This window comes from Coloeus monedula, assembly GCF_965178545.1.
Source record: "Coloeus monedula genome assembly, chromosome: 18".
Lineage (NCBI taxonomy): Eukaryota > Metazoa > Chordata > Aves > Passeriformes > Corvidae > Coloeus > Coloeus monedula.
In genome coordinates this window covers 6,112,131-6,130,390 of record NC_138798.1, presented here as the reverse complement: position 1 = coordinate 6,130,390, position 18,260 = coordinate 6,112,131, and the positions used below count along the sequence as shown (strand labels likewise).

General features: G+C 43.5%; 2 protein-coding genes across 19 annotated transcripts in view; both read right to left on the bottom strand.

The window, feature by feature from the left end:
• The window catches only part of EP400 (E1A binding protein p400), a 57,822-nt gene extending 49,028 nt beyond the window's left edge, over positions 1 to 8,794 (bottom strand). For 6 of the 17 annotated variants that reach the window (XM_082293353.1, XM_082293344.1, XM_082293350.1 and 3 more), the window contains exons 1-10: positions 8,303 to 8,794; positions 7,277 to 7,493; positions 5,382 to 5,545; positions 3,717 to 4,012; positions 3,054 to 3,189; positions 2,794 to 2,956; positions 2,098 to 2,218; positions 1,607 to 1,730; positions 1,022 to 1,133; positions 472 to 613 (exon numbers count right to left, since the gene is read on the bottom strand). The gene's annotated coding sequence lies outside the window, so the exon portion shown is untranslated. Of the gene's footprint in view, positions 1 to 471; positions 614 to 1,021; positions 1,134 to 1,606; positions 1,804 to 2,097; positions 2,219 to 2,793; positions 2,957 to 3,053; positions 3,190 to 3,716; positions 4,059 to 5,381; positions 5,546 to 7,276; positions 7,494 to 8,302 lie in introns of all 17 variants that reach the window. The other 11 variants (XM_082293346.1, XM_082293355.1, XM_082293354.1 and 8 more) reach the window with 11 other exon arrangements.
• A 719-nt stretch (positions 8,795 to 9,513) lies between these two features.
• On the bottom strand, positions 9,514 to 16,447 carry PUS1 (pseudouridine synthase 1). 2 transcript variants are annotated; one of them, XM_082293120.1, is made up of 6 exons: positions 16,364 to 16,447; positions 15,750 to 15,974; positions 14,744 to 14,881; positions 14,372 to 14,474; positions 13,421 to 14,118; positions 9,514 to 11,372 (listed from the first exon to the last, which is right to left on the bottom strand). In XM_082293120.1, exons 2-6 carry the CDS (start codon positions 15,963 to 15,965, stop codon positions 11,322 to 11,324), a joined length of 1,206 nt encoding a protein of 401 aa, XP_082149246.1. In that variant the 5' UTR covers positions 15,966 to 15,974; positions 16,364 to 16,447; the 3' UTR covers positions 9,514 to 11,321. The 2 variants fall into 2 exon arrangements, with proteins under 2 accessions (XP_082149246.1, XP_082149245.1); XM_082293119.1 differs by having other exon boundaries at positions 16,282 to 16,433.
• Between the last annotated feature and the right edge of the window lie 1,813 nt (positions 16,448 to 18,260).

Here is an 18,260-nt window from a genome sequence, read left to right as displayed (position 1 = left end):
GACCCCAGAAGCCCCCAAGTCCTCACAATGCAAGCATGTTTCAACTTAAACTCATCTTTCCCTCCGGACCTGCGATGGTTTTTATGTAACGATTTTGCTTTGGAGAGTGATAGACATAATTACAAGAGTTAACCACATCTCTGACATGATCCAAGACCTTTAAGAAAAAAATGCAAATACCTGGCAAAGCACAGGACTGTAAAACAGTTTTACAACACAAGATACAATTTGGTTCAAAGCACTTCACAACCCTCAAGAGAACATTTGGTAACTTAAATGTTTCAAAGCAAGAACAGATCTATGGACAAGCTCAAATTACCTGCCATGAGTGTTTCAGTATTTAAATTTGCACAGAACTGTTGGATGTAAATGGATCGGAAACAAGGTACTTTACAGAAGCCACTTGATGTACAGGAAAGTAAATACCAAATTTTTCTAAAGGTTTACATAAAAACAGAGAAATCCCCATACCTGGTCCACCGAGCTGGCCAGCTGTTCTGACTGAGTAGGAGCCATGGTGTTTCCTGTGTCATACAACTCTCAATCTACAGCATTTCTTAGCTCAGACAGTCTCTCTTACAGAATCCTCTTTTCCATATGCAAAGCAAAGAACCTTATGGAAACATGTTTTGAAGTATTCAATAAGATAAGACATGATGTCAAAAAAATTTTAGTCATCCTAAAATCAAGTTTAGAAAAGTCAGATTGCAGATGTATTTGACAGCTTTTGCTGCAGGAGATGTTGCTTCTGATTGATTAAAACAATGTCATTAAAGGGTAACTTTATCATTGGAACAAGCAAAGTTTTATTACTAGATATTGTTACCTTCTGATTTTCTATATGAGCTGACAGTTCAGGATTTCTACTGAATTTAACTGTGAACATATATCACTGGTTCCCAAACAAGCCTAGAAACAAATACACCACTACTTGTTCAAAATTCTGACTCAGATCAAGTAAAACACTTATTTTTTATGTATCATTAAATAACAACTGCTCACATTCTTAATGTTACAGTACCTGAGACAAAAAGTCTGTGGAACAATCGCCTCAGTGAGCAGCCAGTTCTTGAATCAGATGTTTAATACTCTTTTTCAACAGCCTCTCTTCAACAGAATTACCACTTACAGGCCTGCAAGACAAAGAAACCCATTACATTCCTTGTGCTCTCAGGACATCCTTCCAAGAAAAGAAACAGTCACTCAGGAGAAGCTTTCAAGTACATCTTAGAACTACACAAACAGCATCTCATCACTGGTGGATCTAAAATCCAGTGATAATCAAGAATGACATTTCTTGTTTACCAAGAGCTGAAAACACCCACGTTTATTTTGGTTTTCCTAACACAGAAGTCCAGATGGTTTCTTAGATGGAAGTGGGAGGGAAAGACACGAACAGAAGAGGCAGTGTGGAAAGGACATGATTTTCATTTTCCCTCTAGTCTGAAGGGAAGAAATATTATATAATCTTTGAAGGGATCTTAAAAGACCAGTTACTTAAACTAGAAGGATGACCTCAACCCAAAATCCTAGTTTCACCCCAAACCATCTTCTCTCTATTTTTGATTTTAATACACCAGTAACTATTTCTTAGCATGAAAGTCACCTGTATATGTGGGTATCTCTGCCTGTTGCAATTTTGTCACACCATCCCTTAGTCTTTGTGTCCATCAGCAGATCTAAATCAATGTCACAGAAGACAACAATAATCACATCTGTGTGGCTGACACCTGTGGAAGGAGTGTGGGAAGAAAGGACAGCACAGAAGAATCACTTGCCTTGGTTGAAGTTTTTAATGAATTCCTAAAATGGGGAAACAAGCAACTTAGGTACAAATTCACATTAATAAAGGATACATCTCTAAATAAACTTTTTCTTAACAGAGTGAGAAGGTTGGAAAAATTGCTTTCTTGTTACTTCCCCAACCTACATTAAGCATGCAAACATTTTAAGTTATCTGACTGCCCACATTACAGATGTATACAATTCATAATTAATCTGTCTACCATTAAAGCTATTAATTTATGGAGCAGTCAGCTAGATAAAAATCTAAAGATCTATTACAGTAATCACATCATGTCCTATGACTAAGCACACCTGAGCTGTTATTCCTGTAGCGCTCCATCATTTTTCTTGTCTGTTGTCTAATCAAATTCCTTCTGTTGTGCTGCCTTGTGTTGCTTTAAGGCAAAGTATTCTTTTATGTTTTATACTGCATCTGACAGAAAGCATAACAATGCAATTTGGAGTAAAAAATAAGAAAAACTTAACTATATTGTTAATGTTTGCTCAAATTGTAGGCCCCAGAGGATACAGAGAATCTTACTGGGGAGGGAAAGGAGCATACTTTCAATTTATCCTCAGGCAATGCCAGGGCACTCCATGAAAAACAGAAGCCCCTGGAGTAAGGCTGAGGAACTGCCAACATAAAAACACCAACCACACTTAAAGTACTAACAATGTAAATAGCTACAGATAATGAAAGCAAAAACAATTAATCAAATGGCTATTGTGAAAGAAAACATCTGCATTTGAAGCACAAATTGCTCATAAATGTAGGATAACTAGTGGCATACTCCTTGGAAACACCCTAGATGCCTCATCAAATAGTAATATGACCGACATATTTCATATATAATTACATATTTGTGCTGCAGCTACATACATAATTTGCTTCAATAAGTAAAGAAATTATGCAAATGAATCTTGCAAATGTATTAGACTTTCCTTTAGCATTTTCCCTCTCACTATGAGCATCTCTTCACTCCTAGCTTGAGTAAGAGATCCTCTTACCAGATAATGCCAGCTGTGAGCACCACTCACTAACTCCCACTCACATGAGGAGATGGAAGTTCAGGAAAAGCTCCAGGATGTCGAGCATTGCAATCACCTGTGTCAAAATCAGTACCTGCTCTCCCTCCACTTTCAGCTTCCAAAGCCAGAGTTTCCAGCTTGCCTAGTTAAAAAAGGAGAACCTGAAGGTTCTGCAGGTCACACTCACAATTAGAGAAAGCCCCTGCACACAGGTGTAACCAGTGGTGGGTGTTTAATACCTGAGTCATGCTGCACCATCTCTGTTCCTTGAGACTGAACTGCAAGAGTTTCATTCCATGGGTACATGTGTAAGGAGGATTTTCTCCATGCAAACATAGAGGAGCAACAGCTACAGCTGGAAACACACACAGATCTCTGCAAAACAAATCAAAACTTCATTATTCTAAGTTTTAACTGCTTGGGCTATTAACTATTCAAAACCAGTAATATTTGCAAAGCAGCACAAAGCACCTGGCTAAATGTAATAGAAAGTAAATCAGGCCATGAAGTTTTATGTTGACATCAAGTAAATGCAAAAACACTGAAGAGGAAATTGCCACTATCCCTAAAGTTACCAAGATAAGCTTACTACACTTCGTACTTTTTTTTGTCAGTATTAACACAACAAATACAAGATATGTCAAAATAAAGTAGAATTGTTATATAACTAATAACAGTTGCCATGGAACTACTGAGAGTTTCAGATCCTAGAATGATCCAAAATTATACATCTGAGATGCAAATAGGTTCAGCATAAAGGAATGTAGCCTCCAAAAAGGATAAAACAAAACAGCTTATCTAGCATTTAGCATTTTACAGTTGTTCACTTAAATACCCTGTTTGGAGGGTACCACACACCCATCAAATCCATGAAAGACTGCACATGGATTTGTCTCAATTACCTGGTCATAACATCCTTCAGGGCAATCTGTTGCTGCTTCAGTGTCAAAATGAGCTCCTGCAATGGACCCTTAGAACCTCTGAAGTGCTGGAACATGGAAGGCAATTTGCAAAGCCAGTCCAGCACCACTTGTTAATCCTGGCAGAACAATGCTGAGAGATTTTTCTTTCACTGATCCAAGAGCAAGTTTCCAACAGGTTTCTGCCATACAGGGGGGTTCTGGAACAACGACGCTCATTCCAGAAGTATAGTTTGTCCAGGTGTTCCTTTAGCTGTCTTTTTTTCTTCTGGGATATCCTTTAAATTCAAAATTCTTTTCTGAATCTATTGTGACCAGATAAAGCTTATGCAAAAAACAAAGTTGAAAATAAGGATAATTTAATTCACGCAAGAATTCTATGAATGACTATGAAAAGAGAAGAGAGCAGGAGAAAAGCTGACACTTGTAATACAAGGACAAATGTTAGCTTTGGTATTGTGATGAAAAATAAATCTGCTTTCCTACTCTATGCCTACTGGCAAAAATATTATTTTTAGTGAGTAATCTGAGCTGAAAGAGGTACCCAGCTGAAGAGCATATGGCAGGAGGGATTCTGCTTCTCTCAACATGCAGAAGAAACACACTATACTGTAAAATTCAAGTACACCAAATGCTCTGATGCTCCAGTCATCTCTGAAGGATTACATGGAAGGGGCATAAGAGAACTCCCATATCCCTTAATCATCTTTGGAGCCTGGAGACAGCAAGAGAACTCCCCAAAAGATGCTAATAAGGGTCAAACTTCTTAACGGAGCAAAGCCTTATTTATGGGTATGGTTTCAAAACCACTGCAGTTGTAAGAGCTGACTTCACAATAACTATTTTGTGCACATTATTTCCAGGAACCCAAAGATGTCTAAACAGCAAAAGGATGAGTTCTTTTTCTGTTTTACATATATACTTCAGCTATCACTTTAAATTCCTTAATTACATTAATTACGCTCCCTTCTGGCAGAAGGGCCTAATAACACTAGTGCAGGACATCCTCCTTGTCACCTGTCACAGCCACGTGTCACACAATCTGTCTTGGGCTTCATTAACCATACTCTGCTTACATCAGGCTAATTTGTTGTAAGATTTAACTCTACATTGCTCTACAGCAGAATTACGTTTGCTCCAAGACTCGAAACTGGACCCTCCCAACTTCTCTTCTGAGGGAAGACTCAAGAGCAAAAAACAAACAAGCTCAAAATTTAACATCTTTTCCTCCCCCTGCCCTCCCCTCTGCCCCCCAAAAATCTTAAGTGTTTTGCAAGTACATCTTAAACTTAAAATTAACTAGAAGGAGAAGATTTAATTATTCTGCTCAGGAAACTCTACTCCAGAAGTAATTTTCAGTGTTCGATCAAAACCACAAGTGACTTCAACTCTTGAGCATGGCAGGAAAGCTCAAAACTGAGCCTTCATAAATGAAAACAACCATTAAGGAATAAGAAGCCCTCCTCTTTCCCTCACAAGACTGGCATACAATCTTTGGCAGTGATCAGTTTGGGAAAAAAGGATAACAAGAGAAACAAATAATTCTGAACGAATCCACTCAGTCCTCACAAATATGACCTGTTTTCACCTGTTACTTAAAAAAAACAAATTAATAAAAAATAAATCAATCACCTGAACACTACATACCTATTTAGTTTGAGCTTCCCTGGCTTAAGCCTGGATGATCAAGGGGAGCAGGAGATCTCTTCAATAAACTTTCCAGTTAGCTTCAGTTTTGGCAGCATTTGTGCTTTGTAGCAAGTAATTCGGTTTTCCATTCCAATCACATCAAAGAGAGACCAGTCTGTGTGCTCAAGTTATAGTAAAAGAAAAAAAAAAAAACACCACAAAGTAAAGAAATATTTTATTACTATTCAGCTGCAGTTAAAAAAAAATAATGGTAATAATACCACAGTATCTGAGAATGTTTAAAAAGCTCACAGCTGATGGCAGAATTAAAGTGGAACGTGGAAGAGCCAGGTGTCATGTGACTTTGCAGAGAGCAGCTGTCGTTACTTTAAAAGGTTCCAACAACCCACACCATGGAAATAGAGCATTATGCTCATGTTACCAGGAGTCACGAACAGGGCAGCACCCTCAAATGACAAGCTCTGCAGATAATTCAATGCTTCTAATTAAAACATTTGCCTTTGTAGAACTGGCATTCCAGACCCATCTATTTTCACCTTGACACACTAACCCTGAAATCAAACCATAAAATTATTTTAAGGTTTTACTCAATTCTATCTAAAAAGCATATTTCTAAAGAAAGAAAATAATTACAATCCCTTTAGGAGTACTGTCTAAAGTTTATAAACAGTGCAGAGGCAACCCCAAACTCTCAGGTTCTCAGTGATCATATCCTAACCATGAAAATGCTGCCCATCCTTTTCTGGTTGAAAATATCAATTTCACATTACTCTCTTGGCAGTTACCATCTTTCATCTTCTTTCTTGAAAAAAAATCAGTTGCCATGCACTGCATTCCTTCCAAAAAGATAATCATGGTGTGATTTGTGCTGTGGGACCTCATGGAGTTTGTTTCAGAGACCATAAACCTTCTTTCCTCAGTGCTGATATTCACTGAAGAATTTAATTTTCCTTTAAGTAAACATAATTAAACATGTTTCCTACTGCACAAGACAAAACCAAGACACTGTGAAAAATGTTAAAATGTTACATGGATGATCAATAGAAATGATTATTCAGTCCTTGGAAACATTCCACGGTGTTTGAAGTTGCACCTTATTAAAAGATAATGAATAATGCATTTTGTGCAGCTTTATGTAAAGTCTCTGAGGACTTTGTGAGGCAGCAGTAATAGGAAAAATCAGTAGAGAAGCTTGGGATGCAGTGGTACTCAATCCTGAGAACTTTTGTTTTTTCTCCTAAAATATAGCACCCCTAGATCTCATCAGAAGTGCAGGGCTGGTTCAGTGAGAAATTTCACAGAATTTAAATATGATGATGGCAGATGGCCAAAATTCTCTAAAAAGTTCATATAAAAATACATTTAGTTTCTGCCATTTTTATTAACACATGTAAGCACCCTGCAACTGCTGGCAAGTCAGCACAAGCAGCACAAATTTTCATTGTCATTCCCCCCTCCCCCCCTTATTCTAAAATGGCCCATAAAAATTTAAAATAATGGATTCTGTTTAATTAAATCTCCTTCTAGGATTTCATTACAAGAACAAGTGCTACTTCCCTAGAGAACGTATCTGATTCCTTCTCACCCCTTTCCTTTCTTCAAGAAAAATCATGTATATGTGCAGCACTAATTAAAACCAAATGAGAGACACAGGTATCCACAGAGCATTCTAAATTTAAATGAACACGAAGTTTTATTGTAAAGAAAGATTCATACCCAGCTGAGCTATCTGAAGCAAATTATCAGGCTTGGCAAAGTCATCTGCAAGAACTACTGGAATTATTTGCTCCTTTCTCCCCAGGTTGAAGTAAAAGTTTCTGCCCTCCACAAAGTCTCCACACAAAACACAAAGGTCAAAACTCCCCATGCAAGCTAATATACAAATGTGATACCTGTTGTGGTGAGGGAACTGGAGCTGGGACCACACGAACATGGTTCTTATCCCAGCCTGCTGGTTGTACCTGCTGAGGCAGAGCTGGGTTCCTGCTGTGTGGACTGGGTAAGGAATTAAGCAAACTTGACAAATTTGGTCCATTTTGCTGTTGGTTTTCCTCCTAGCTAACCTGCTGAGCCACTTGAAGGACAGGAGGCATTCCACCTGCAGAGAGACTTTTAAAAATTGCAATTTCAGTAAAGAAAATAGTGAAATGACAGAGAGAACCAAAGAAAGTGGAAATACAGCCTGTTATATAGCTCGTGAAATCAACTTTGCACCACACCCCAATACACCTGTCCAAAAGCTCTGAAGATGGGACTCAATCAGCATGCCAGTCTAGGATGTACTTACCCACTCCTCAACCCGACAACATCTTTGCTAACAACATCCTGCAGAAAGTTGACAACTACACAACCAATCTCTATCAGGGTATCAAATGACCAAAAGGGAAAAATTTCATGCAACAACATTAATTAAGGAAAGCAACAAATTAGGCTCAGAGGGTACAAATTTAAACCCAATGCATGGAAAATGAGATGTGCAGCACTTACTAAGATCTCTAAGAGTTTCTCCAGAGGGTTTTTAAAACATGTAACAATTGGTATTAGATATAAGGCTACAATTACAGAAAAGCTCATTAAAGCAATTATCTTTAATTACAAAGCTTAAAACTTACACTTAATCATAAGTCATTAATATATGCACTAGACGTATCAGCATTATTTTAAAGTTTGTGACTTTTTTTTTAATTGCTGTCAGAACTAATTATGAGTCTCTTTGCGAAGTACTATTTTGGAACTGAAATAAAGTTAACCTAATAAAGTATCTCGTTATCAATAAAACAGTGCATTGGACTACCACTTCCCAAGCTCTATCCACTCTTACCTCTGATTTAAATTTTACATTCACTTTATTTTCCTATGGAATGGGTTTTATGGTTGCAGATTTGCTTCCTGCACAACTATGAAGGGAGCTGACTGACCTTTTAACCCAAATTAACCACTTGAATTCTTTATCATCCCAACAGATTTTTCCAGTTGCTTTATCTCTACCAGTCAGACACGGAGAGTTCCTGCAGCACATCCTGAGTCTGGACTGGGCATGTTTGTACTTTGAAGAAGATGCAGGATGGTCAAGCTTTAGGCTTTCTCCATCCCACGGACTCATGGGCTGCAGTCACGGAGAGAGGCCGGTTCTGTCACACGCACGGGAGATGACGGAAGCTGTGACAGGAGGGTGATGTCTGGTGTCACTCCTCCCAGGTCCAGAGCTCCCGTTCCATAACGCAGAGGGGAGGGATGGTCCGTGCTGTAAAGGACATTACAGCCCGGTACGCGGGCTATCAGCGCTGCCTCGGCACAGAGCAGGCGCTTACGCGAGGCTCGGCAGCGCGGCCAGCACCGGCAGCGCGGTGCCCTAGCCCCTCTCATCGCTGCGTGTCCCGTTTCTCCGCACCGGCACGAACCTTCCGCCACCGGCGGATGTCCCCTGTCCCCGCTCCGCACTCCCCCGTGCCACCCCCGCACACGCTGACCCGCTCCGCACACCATGTACCACCCGCATAGTGTCCCCGCACCACCCCCGCACACTCTGACCCGCTCTGCACACCCCGACCCGCTCCGCACACCCCTACCATCCCCACACACCCCTACCATCCCAGCACACTCTGACCCGCTCTGCACACCCCGACCCGCTCCGCACACCCTGTGCCACCCCGTACCACCCGCACCCCCTGTGCCACCCCCGCACACTCTGACCCGCTCTGCACACCCCTACCATCCCCGCACACCCTGTGCCACCCCCGCACACTCTGACCCGCTCTGCACACCCAGGCCCGCTCCGCACACCCCTACCATCTCCGCACACCCTGTGCCGCCCCGTACCACCCGCACCCCCCGTGCCACCCCCTGATCCCCGGGCCCGCCCCCGCGCTCCCCTCACGCCCCGGCCCCGCCGCGCTCCGCCGCAGCGCCCCCTCACGGCCGCCCCTCGCCCCGCCCTCGGGCGGCCCCGCCCCTCCGGGCGCTCGGCGATACCATTCGCCTCTCACCGGGAAGGGGGGGGAGCACTCCCCACCCGCACAGAGGGGGGAGCCGCGACCTTTAAGTAGTTATTATTACTATTGTTGTTAATGGTTTTTTCTCTCTCCAAATAAATTTTCTCCTCGGTTTCAACTGTGGTGCATATCACAGCTTTGGTGCCTTTATTATAAGCAGATAAAGGTAATATTTTTTCAGATTGAAAGGCATAGAAAGATGGAGCTTTGGATAGAAGATAATGCAGGGTGGGTCAATATTATGGACTAGCAAGGGATATAAATAAAAATCTAGGCAGAGACCCTCTCCAGAGCACTTCTACACACTTTCTCTCATAAAATCGAGCAACACCTTCATGATAAAATATAAAGCTCTAAAGAAAATGCAGATAAAATGAACATGGGAATCCTTTTTTAAAGGACAGCTGTGCCTCAAATAAATCTCCCAAAATCCTCACCAACCCAAAAAAAACCCCTGCAAAACCAAAAGAATAATTCCAGAAGGAACCATAAAATTAAAGGCTTTGGCCAAATACCACTAAATGTGAGAATGAAGAGTTGGCTCATTATTTTCAGTAAGTCCCATATTACAAAGCAAGTCTCCACACAGACTCAGCTAGGGAAGTGTATCAAGCCTTTGTGCCAATATCCAAATGCTTGGAGCCTTGTTCCAACCCTTCAGTAGTGTTCTGCAGGCTGGTGAGGCAGGAGGGTGTCATTTCTTCTGCCACCTCCACGGTGAGTTGGAAACAAGAACCAGAAGTTAAACCACTGATGGGAAAAAGGAGCATGAACTCCAGAGTACACAATTCCTGGAAACACAGAAAATTAAAATTGATTCCCAGAGGATGGCAGTGCTCAGACATGTGCTTCCCATATCATTGCACACGTTCCTCATTCTGAGCAGCTTGATGGGATTGAAGAGTTCACACATCCAGGCTTGATTAAAGCCCAGAAGAATTCAGCACCATTTCTTTCACACATGCCAAGCCGATTCAACTCTGGATCCTGCAGATGGCTCAAGAGGATTTCCGGGTTACACCTCAGGCAGAGAAGGCCCAACTACACATGGAGCTGTGGATTTATATCCTTGAACCTGCCCAAGCACGAGGGCAATGCTGGGAGGATGACACCTTCCACAGAAAAGGTCTCATCTTGGAATGGATGGTTCAGCCCATTCCAAACTGAAGCCCTCTCACTGAGTAGGGCATCATTTCTTTTCGACCTGAAAAGCTCTAGAAAGCACAGAAATTTGTTTCAATACCACAAGAGTTCACAGCAGTCAGCACAATAATGAGCTCCTAACCCATCGTGTCTAAATCACAGAGTATTCTGAGTTGGAAGGGACCCACAAGAATCACTAAGTCCAACTCCGAAGAGAATGGCCCATAAAGGGATTGAATCCACAACCCTGGTATTTTTAGCACCACACTAACGAACTGAGTTAATCTCAGGGTCATTTATGTTATTCCATAGGAAAACCATGGATAACATAGAAAATAAGCTTAATGGTGCTTAGAGATTCAGTTTAAGTAAAGATAAATGATTAAAAAAAACCCCAAAAGCTCATGAAGTCGTAACTTAATAATAGAAGAGTATATTAAAATGATTTGCCCCACCTTTATGTAGAGATGATATATATTTAAAATACTATTTTCCAAGTAAACATAATTAAAACATTATTCAAATAGCAGTTAAGATATCCTGCATTTCAAGATTCTTTTAGGAAGCTGCTTTCTCACTACACTGTTTTCAAGTATATCAGTCAGGTGAATCGATCAGTGGTATAAAAAGCTTCTGGTTTTTCTGCTGCACTGTCTTCCCCACCCAATTTCTCCTGGGCACCCAGTTCTTGTTTTGCAAGCACCCAAACTCCTGCTTCACTGGATTCTTGGATTTAGAAAGGCCACTTTTTCGTAGACAAAGGGAAGTGCAAGCAGCAAGGCACATCCAGCCACTTGCTGGCTCAGTCAGAATCATCGCCACAACCATCACTGCCTTCGGGATCGCTGCTCTTCTGCAAAGAAAAATGGGAAATGGTTTATCAGTACTGCATTTACACCCACAGACCAACCTAAATCAAAGATACTGGCTTTAAAATTCTCAAAAAGTATAAGAAAATAGTCCTGGACCCCAACTTCATGTCTTAGACCCTCTATTGTAGTAAATTTCTGGTGGCAAATTATGCTTTCTTGTAGCAAAAAAAGCACATTGGATTACAATTGCCAGCAGAGGAAATTTCTTCTCACTTAAATTTACAACTCCATAATTACAACCTGCAGTATGTGGGAAACATAAAAGTGGGATAGCAACATGAAATGCTGATATTTAAAATAAATGCAGGTGAGACAAGTTAACTGGTTTTTTACGCAAGTCCCTCAAAAGCTACCTTTGTTACATTGTCTAAAGCCAGATTTGAGAATTTTGTCTGCTGCAGAGAATTTATGTCCAACCTGTATTGAAGATATGCCAGGGCTCACTAACACTTGTTTAAAAGTGAAGTCACTTGCACAAAGTAGTACTAAAGAAAAACTACAAACTTAGAAACTTACAAGGAAGTTGGAAGTCAGAGATCTTCTCTGCGAGCCACTCCTTCAGGAGTAGGTCAATATGGTGCAATTAATTTGGGGGGTTTATGTATTTTTTTAAGTAAGTATTTTAACTGATATGACTGATATCAAAGTATTTTTATAAAGAGAAGCTAGCATGGTATATGTCTACAGACCACATGTCTTTAGTTACTCCTTTTTCTTTCCCTCACCACCACTTGCTGAAAACACCAAATCCCACAAATTTAACATTGGCAGTTTAATATCTTACTACAAAACAAATGCCAAGACACTCACACAGTTGACTTCATACCAGCAAGCACAGCTCACTGAAATGCAAACAGCCTGCAAAACCTCAGCAGAGTCTGTCATATCATGCCTTATTTATCCTTCCCACACAGCTTGTGCTAACTGTGAAGCCAAACCCAAACTTGGTCAGGTCTATCTGCAGGGAGCAGAACCTGCATCTTGCCAGGAACATGGCAGGGATTGGGAACCTGGCAGCACCAAGTGCTGCCAACATCACCAGGTGAAGGACTCCGAGCCACAAGGTCTCTTTGGGTCTCACTGAACCAAGCTAACGTGGCTTTTGCCGTGACCTCCTGTCACAAACACCCCTCCCACTGCTCCAGAACTCAGAAAAAATAACCCTGAGAAATTTATGGTATCCTGCTTGTGCTATTCAACAAGGCTGTAAGTTTTATGTTATGTGTTGAAACTCTTGAACTCAAGCAAAAAAAAAAGGCAGAGACATCATTAAACCTAATATTCTCCACCTGCTACACAAAATAAAGCTAATTTTAAGGACTCTGTTATATGAAAAAAGGTCACTATTCTCTTCTGAGTTCAACTGCAAAAAAGTTTTAGCCCTGTCCATCATTCATCCCTCAAGGACATGCCAGCCTTTAACTGAAATTTCCATTTTGCTGAAAGTGTATTCTACACCTTTGTTGTATTGCACCTTACAGCTCACAGGAGCTGCTGTTGCCACAAATCCAATTCCACAATATCCCAGTTATTCAGTAGCTGATCTAATGGCCCTATTACGAGCTCATGGCAGATTTATTTAAAAGAGCTGGTCCTAAATTTCCCTAATCCCAAACCTTATCTGGTAACAGGGAATTACACAAAACGAGAATTAGCCCAAAATCAGAGAATACAAAAAGCCATCAGGTATTTAAAGCAATCCTGAAACCTAGACTCCCAAAGGCTGGCAATGTGTCCATAATTTGTTGCCAGTTTATGATTATGCAAATTGCTTGTGCTTAAAGCTTTCCTTCCTCCCTCATCAACTGCTCCCAGTAAAACCCTGCGAAAACACTTCTTTGTACAGTTCATTCCACTGCTCATCAAGTTCATCAAGTGCACAAAGATAGAAAAGATTATACACACTTCACACTCCAGATGACTGTCATCTTCCGCAGCACATTCATGGAAAACAAGAACGTTACAAAGGGAAGAGACGTTTCTTCAACTTGACAGCTTCCATTTGTAAAATAATGGCTTCAGTCATTACCTTTGAATTTTTGTTGCTGGTTTGCATCTCAACAGCAGACGAGTTGAAGTCGTGAATGGGGAGGGTATTTAGCCAGTTTGCCATGGATTTCTCCTCCCTTTCCGTGTTGATAATGGTAGGATAGATGTACTGCTCTTTGAAAATAGCAATCTTCTCCTCCTCCTCTGTCCACTCCAGTGGCTCATGCAGCCCATCATTCCCAAAACGCCTGTTGTATTTTTCAAAGTGTACTTTCTCCAAAACCAGCCCAAGTCCTGGGGCTTTGGGGACGTCGACCTTCTCCTCTCCCCAGCTGCGTTCCATGATGGATTCAGCAGCATAACCTTTCACAATTGCTATCACCAGCCCAATCATCTTCCTGATCTGGTGCATCATGAAACTCTGACCTTTCACTTTGATCACGGCAAATTCCATATTTTCCCTGACAAAGGGCTCTCCACAGTACATCTCCATGATGTACCGCTTGGCACTGGGGTCCCTGGGGCCCTTCTGGGACGTGAAGTTGTGGAAGTTGTGTGTCCCTTTGTAGCAGGCCAGCAGTTTATTGACCCTTTCAAGGGTCTCTGTGTCCAGCCGATAAAGCTCTTCCTGCACAACATGGTCCTTATGGGCAAAGGCAAATGTTGGCAGCATGTAGGAGTAGGTTCTGGCATCACATTTGTTCTTGGAATTGAATCCCCCAGTGACTCTCTTCAGGCCTGGATTTAAAAGTGACATTAGGTTTTTCAATCAGTAGGTTACAGACTGATTGTGATCTCGCTCCTACCAACAGGAATATTTTTTAAGTAAAACACAAACAAAAAATAGATTTAAGAGAACACCAATTTTAAGCTAACAGAAGCATGTTAAACTAAACCACTTGTAAGTAAAATTATAATGGTAAGGGAGAGACCTTCTGCAGGAGAAAGCTTCTCTTGAAAACATTTTCTCTGCCCATTTCAGTACTCTTACCCAGAATTCTGATGTGAGAAGGAAGATGATTATTGATCTTTTCTAAGATGTCATCTCTTAGCCTGACCTTCAGTGATACAATCTGCCCAGCTGCAGACACACCCTGTAAAAACCATAGAACACAAAACCCCACATAATTACGTACTTTGGAAGCTCTGGGATAGCACCTGCAGAATTGAAATAGCTGAATAACAAGTTTATTTGCTTGTACTTTAGTTTAACAGTGGACAAAAGGAGAAGTTTCAAGCCACATTCACTGTGAGTAGCACTTGCTGCTGGATCTCCCTCTGGACAATGCTTTACCAGTCCATCCCAGTAGCAGTGGTGTGCAAACCCCAGAGTTTAGGAGAGTACAGCCCCTACCCAATGTACCTTATCTGTTCGAGCACACCGCTGGAAAGACATCTTCTTCATATCTTCCCCGTGGTTTTCTGGGATGCATCCTGACTGAACAAGGGCAGAGACTAAGTCATCTTCAATTGTCTTGAACTGTGAAGATCCCACATTTCTCTAAGAGGCAATATGTAGCAAAAATAAGGAATAGAACAAATAGTAGTAATTGGGTAACTGAAGACAGCAAATTTGTTAATCACACATTGTTGCGAAATTCTTTAAAAATCTTCCCTTCACAGCCTAAAGAGCACTGCCATTCTCTACCAAAACTAACTGTATTTTACCAGGGAGTGTTAATAAAACATCATCCTTATTTAGCTGTTACTGTTACGGCAAATAAAGGCCCATTTCTGACTTCACTGTGCAACACTTCTGGAGTTTTTTGACAATTCCTTCAACTGCATGAAAGAGCACCAATGAAATACTGTCCCAGCGCCTGCAAGTTAACAGCTGCTGCTCCAAACCCAGCCTTTGCAAATTCTGCTTCTAGAAATTAGATTGGGTTCTTCTGCTCAGTTCACCTGATGTGCCTGTAAGCATGAGGTTTTACTGCTGGTGAACAAACCTCCTTTGATGTACAAACAGAAAAGGCTCCCTTCCCTGTCCGTGTGCAAGATTGTCAGTCATTCCTTGGAGCTTCTGAAGTATTCCTTAAGTGTATGGAGCTTGCAGTACGTGGAGAGGAGCAGCAGATGGAGCAGGATCACCCTCGCTGCCAGCTCTGTGTCACAGACCACCCTGCACGGGCAGGTCTGGTGCCATGACAAAGCACAGTCCCTACAATCATCAGAGATGCACCACTGACTTTTTAAAATTAAGTTACTACCGAGCCATTTGAATCCATCCATACACTGTTCCTGCCCCAGCTTTTCACACTGCAAATGCTCAACTGTTTCCCTACACAGGTACTGTGACTACAGTTATAAACCTAACAGACTCCAAAACAAAAAACAGGCTGGATATGTTGCTTTGCCAAACTACATACTTGCATCCCATGGTAGCCTTTCCCAGAATATGCCATCAAGAGCACAATCTTCCTTTTGGGTGACTTCTTATTCTGATCCTCTGCATCTTCCTCATCCGCATTACCCTTCAACCTTTTGTTTTGATGCCCGTTCTCTTCCAGCCTTTGAATCACCTCGCTGCTGCTGTTGAGTCTCTTTGTCTGGCTGGAAACCGCTGCTCTTAAATCCTCAGCCATTTTAAGAACCTGCAGGAAAACAACCGCAGATGGGATGAGCATGAATGGCATGAAACTCGGGCAGAAAGCGACAGCTCCATCCCTCGGGGCCCAGAAAGGGGCAGCACATGAACAAGTCGGAGGCAGGAAGGGCGAGCACCACTGTCCCTCCCCCTAGACCGTGTCACCATTCTCTGGAGAAGGAAGGCAGGGCCTGCGCTGCCTGGACACCCGGCGGGCCGGCTGGGAAGGCCGGCAGGGCGAGTGGCGATGGGCCCACCCGGCCCGGCCCGTTCCCAGAGCAGGGCGGGATGCGGCAGGGCCCAGCGGTACCCACGCTGCGCTGCCGCCGCCACGGCCCGGCGCACGCCGCGCTCCCCGGGACGGAGAGGCCGCAGCTCACGACCCTGAGCCCCCACCGCAGCATCGTCCCCGGATCCGCCGGGCGGGAGAGGCCGCGGCCGCCGCCCTCAGCCCCGCGCCCGCCGCCGCCGCCACTTACACGGGCGCTGCGGAGCGACGCCGCCGCGCGGAACACACACGTGCGCCGGGTACGGCGGCCGCGCGGGGACACGGCGGGAAGGGCGAAGGCAGCGGGACGCCGTGAGGGGCAGCGCCGTGAGGGGCAGCGCCGTGAGGGGCAGCGCCGTGAGGGGCAGCGCCGTGAGGGGCAGCGCCGTGAGGGGCAGCGCCGTGAGGGGCAGCGCCGTGAGGGGCAGCGCCGTGAGGGGCAGCGCCGTGAGGGGCAGCGCCGTGAGGGGCAGCGCCGTGAGGGGCAGCGCCGTGAGGGGCAGCGCCGTGAGGGGCAGCGCCGTGAGGGGCAGCGCCGTGAGGGGCAGCGCCGTGAGGGGCAGCGCCGTGAGGGGCAGCGCCGTGAGGGCTCCGTACAGCAAACCGAGCCCTTCCTGGATCTCCCTCTGAGGCTAAAAAGGGATGGCGTGTAGAGCCAGGTCTGCTCCGGGATTCCCAGCCGGGAGAGCTCACCCTGCTCCAGTGCTGGCAGTGACCAGGGTGGGGTATTGCCCTGCTCAGCCCCGCCTCCCGCACACGGGCTTTCACGCAAAAAGTCTGGCAGATTGTTAAATCAAGGAAGAGCAGGGGAAAAGGCAAACGAACAAATACATTCCTGTGGTACATGGTGGCTGTGTAAGTAAAGCAGCCCGTTTTTCCTTATCCGTGGGCAAACAGGCACTGACAGCACTACAGTCCCAGTGAGGGGAGGACAAGGGGGAGGGAACAGTTCACAGGGTACACAGGTCTGCAGAAAAAGCTCACGGTTCCCTTCCCAGAGGGATCTCACATTGGATCCCTTTTCCACACACCTTCTGTTCATGCCAGTGTCGAGCATGGGCCTCTCTATTCCCACTTCCCCTCAGTTTTTCCTCCAGCCAGCTTGCTCACGCAGTCCTCGTGTTCATGTTTTGTGCGGCAAGTTTTATCTGTAGTGATGCACTTCATGGGGAAGCTGAGCACAACAGGAGCCCTTACCAAGCCACAGCATGTACCTCCCAAAAAGCCAAATGCACCTGGAATAGTTTTTTCTCCAGTGCTCTGTAGGATGGAGCTATCCAGTGAGGATGTGGGTTCCCTGGCACGCTGCGAGATTAGTGTAGGAGAGCTCCATTTATCCATTCAGATGAAATATGGAAGGATTGACACTTCCAAGCTGGCCAGATTATCGCAGACCTGTTATTTCAGCTAATAAGGGGAAGAAATGCAGCACGTCCTTTTTTGAACTGACACTTCTGAGTTATTTCAGGAGCGGGATAGAGCAATGGGAAGATTTATCACAGGGTCCCAGCTGCACTTTGTTTAGAGAAGTGATAAAAGATGGCCCGTCACAGTGCAGTGCTGCTGCCAAAAGAAACAGGAATACAAATTTCTCTGTCAGTGCAACCAGGGTGTCTGAATCTTTTTTTGCCTCATTTCCTTAGGAAGTGGAGCTTATGCAATTGCACTGTCTGTCCACCACATCCCTTCCTCCTCCTTCCCTGCCCTGATTTCTGAGTTTGGCTCATTTCAGTAAGTTTGAGAGATGGAAGAAGGCAATATGGAAAACAGTGATGGGATAGGAGAAAGACTTGCATGGATATCCCATGAGGGAAAAAGCTTTGGTATCCCAGTTCCTTACCCATTCTATGAGCAGCCAAGAAGCTTCAAAGCAGGCAGCACAAGCTGTGCTCTTAACCTGCCACAGCACATACTGGCTCTTCCCTTTTCAGACTTACCTATTTTATCTTGAAACACCTATATAAAATTTATCTATTTTATCTTGCTACCAAAAGCAAGGAGAAACCGAAGTAACTTGTCAGAGTT

Coding starts and splice junctions, on each gene's coding strand:
- PUS1 (XM_082293119.1), bottom strand. CDS start 16,371: ATGCTGCGGTGGGGGCTCAGGGTCGTGAGCTGCGGCCTCTCCGTCCCG. Junction 15,975..16,281: donor CGTGGCGGCGGCAGCGCAGC/GTGGGTACCGCT, acceptor GTTTTCCTGCAG/GTTCTTAAAATGGCTGAGGA. Junction 14,882..15,749: donor AAGGCTACCATGGGATGCAA/GTATGTAGTTTG, acceptor ATTGCCTCTTAG/AGAAATGTGGGATCTTCACA.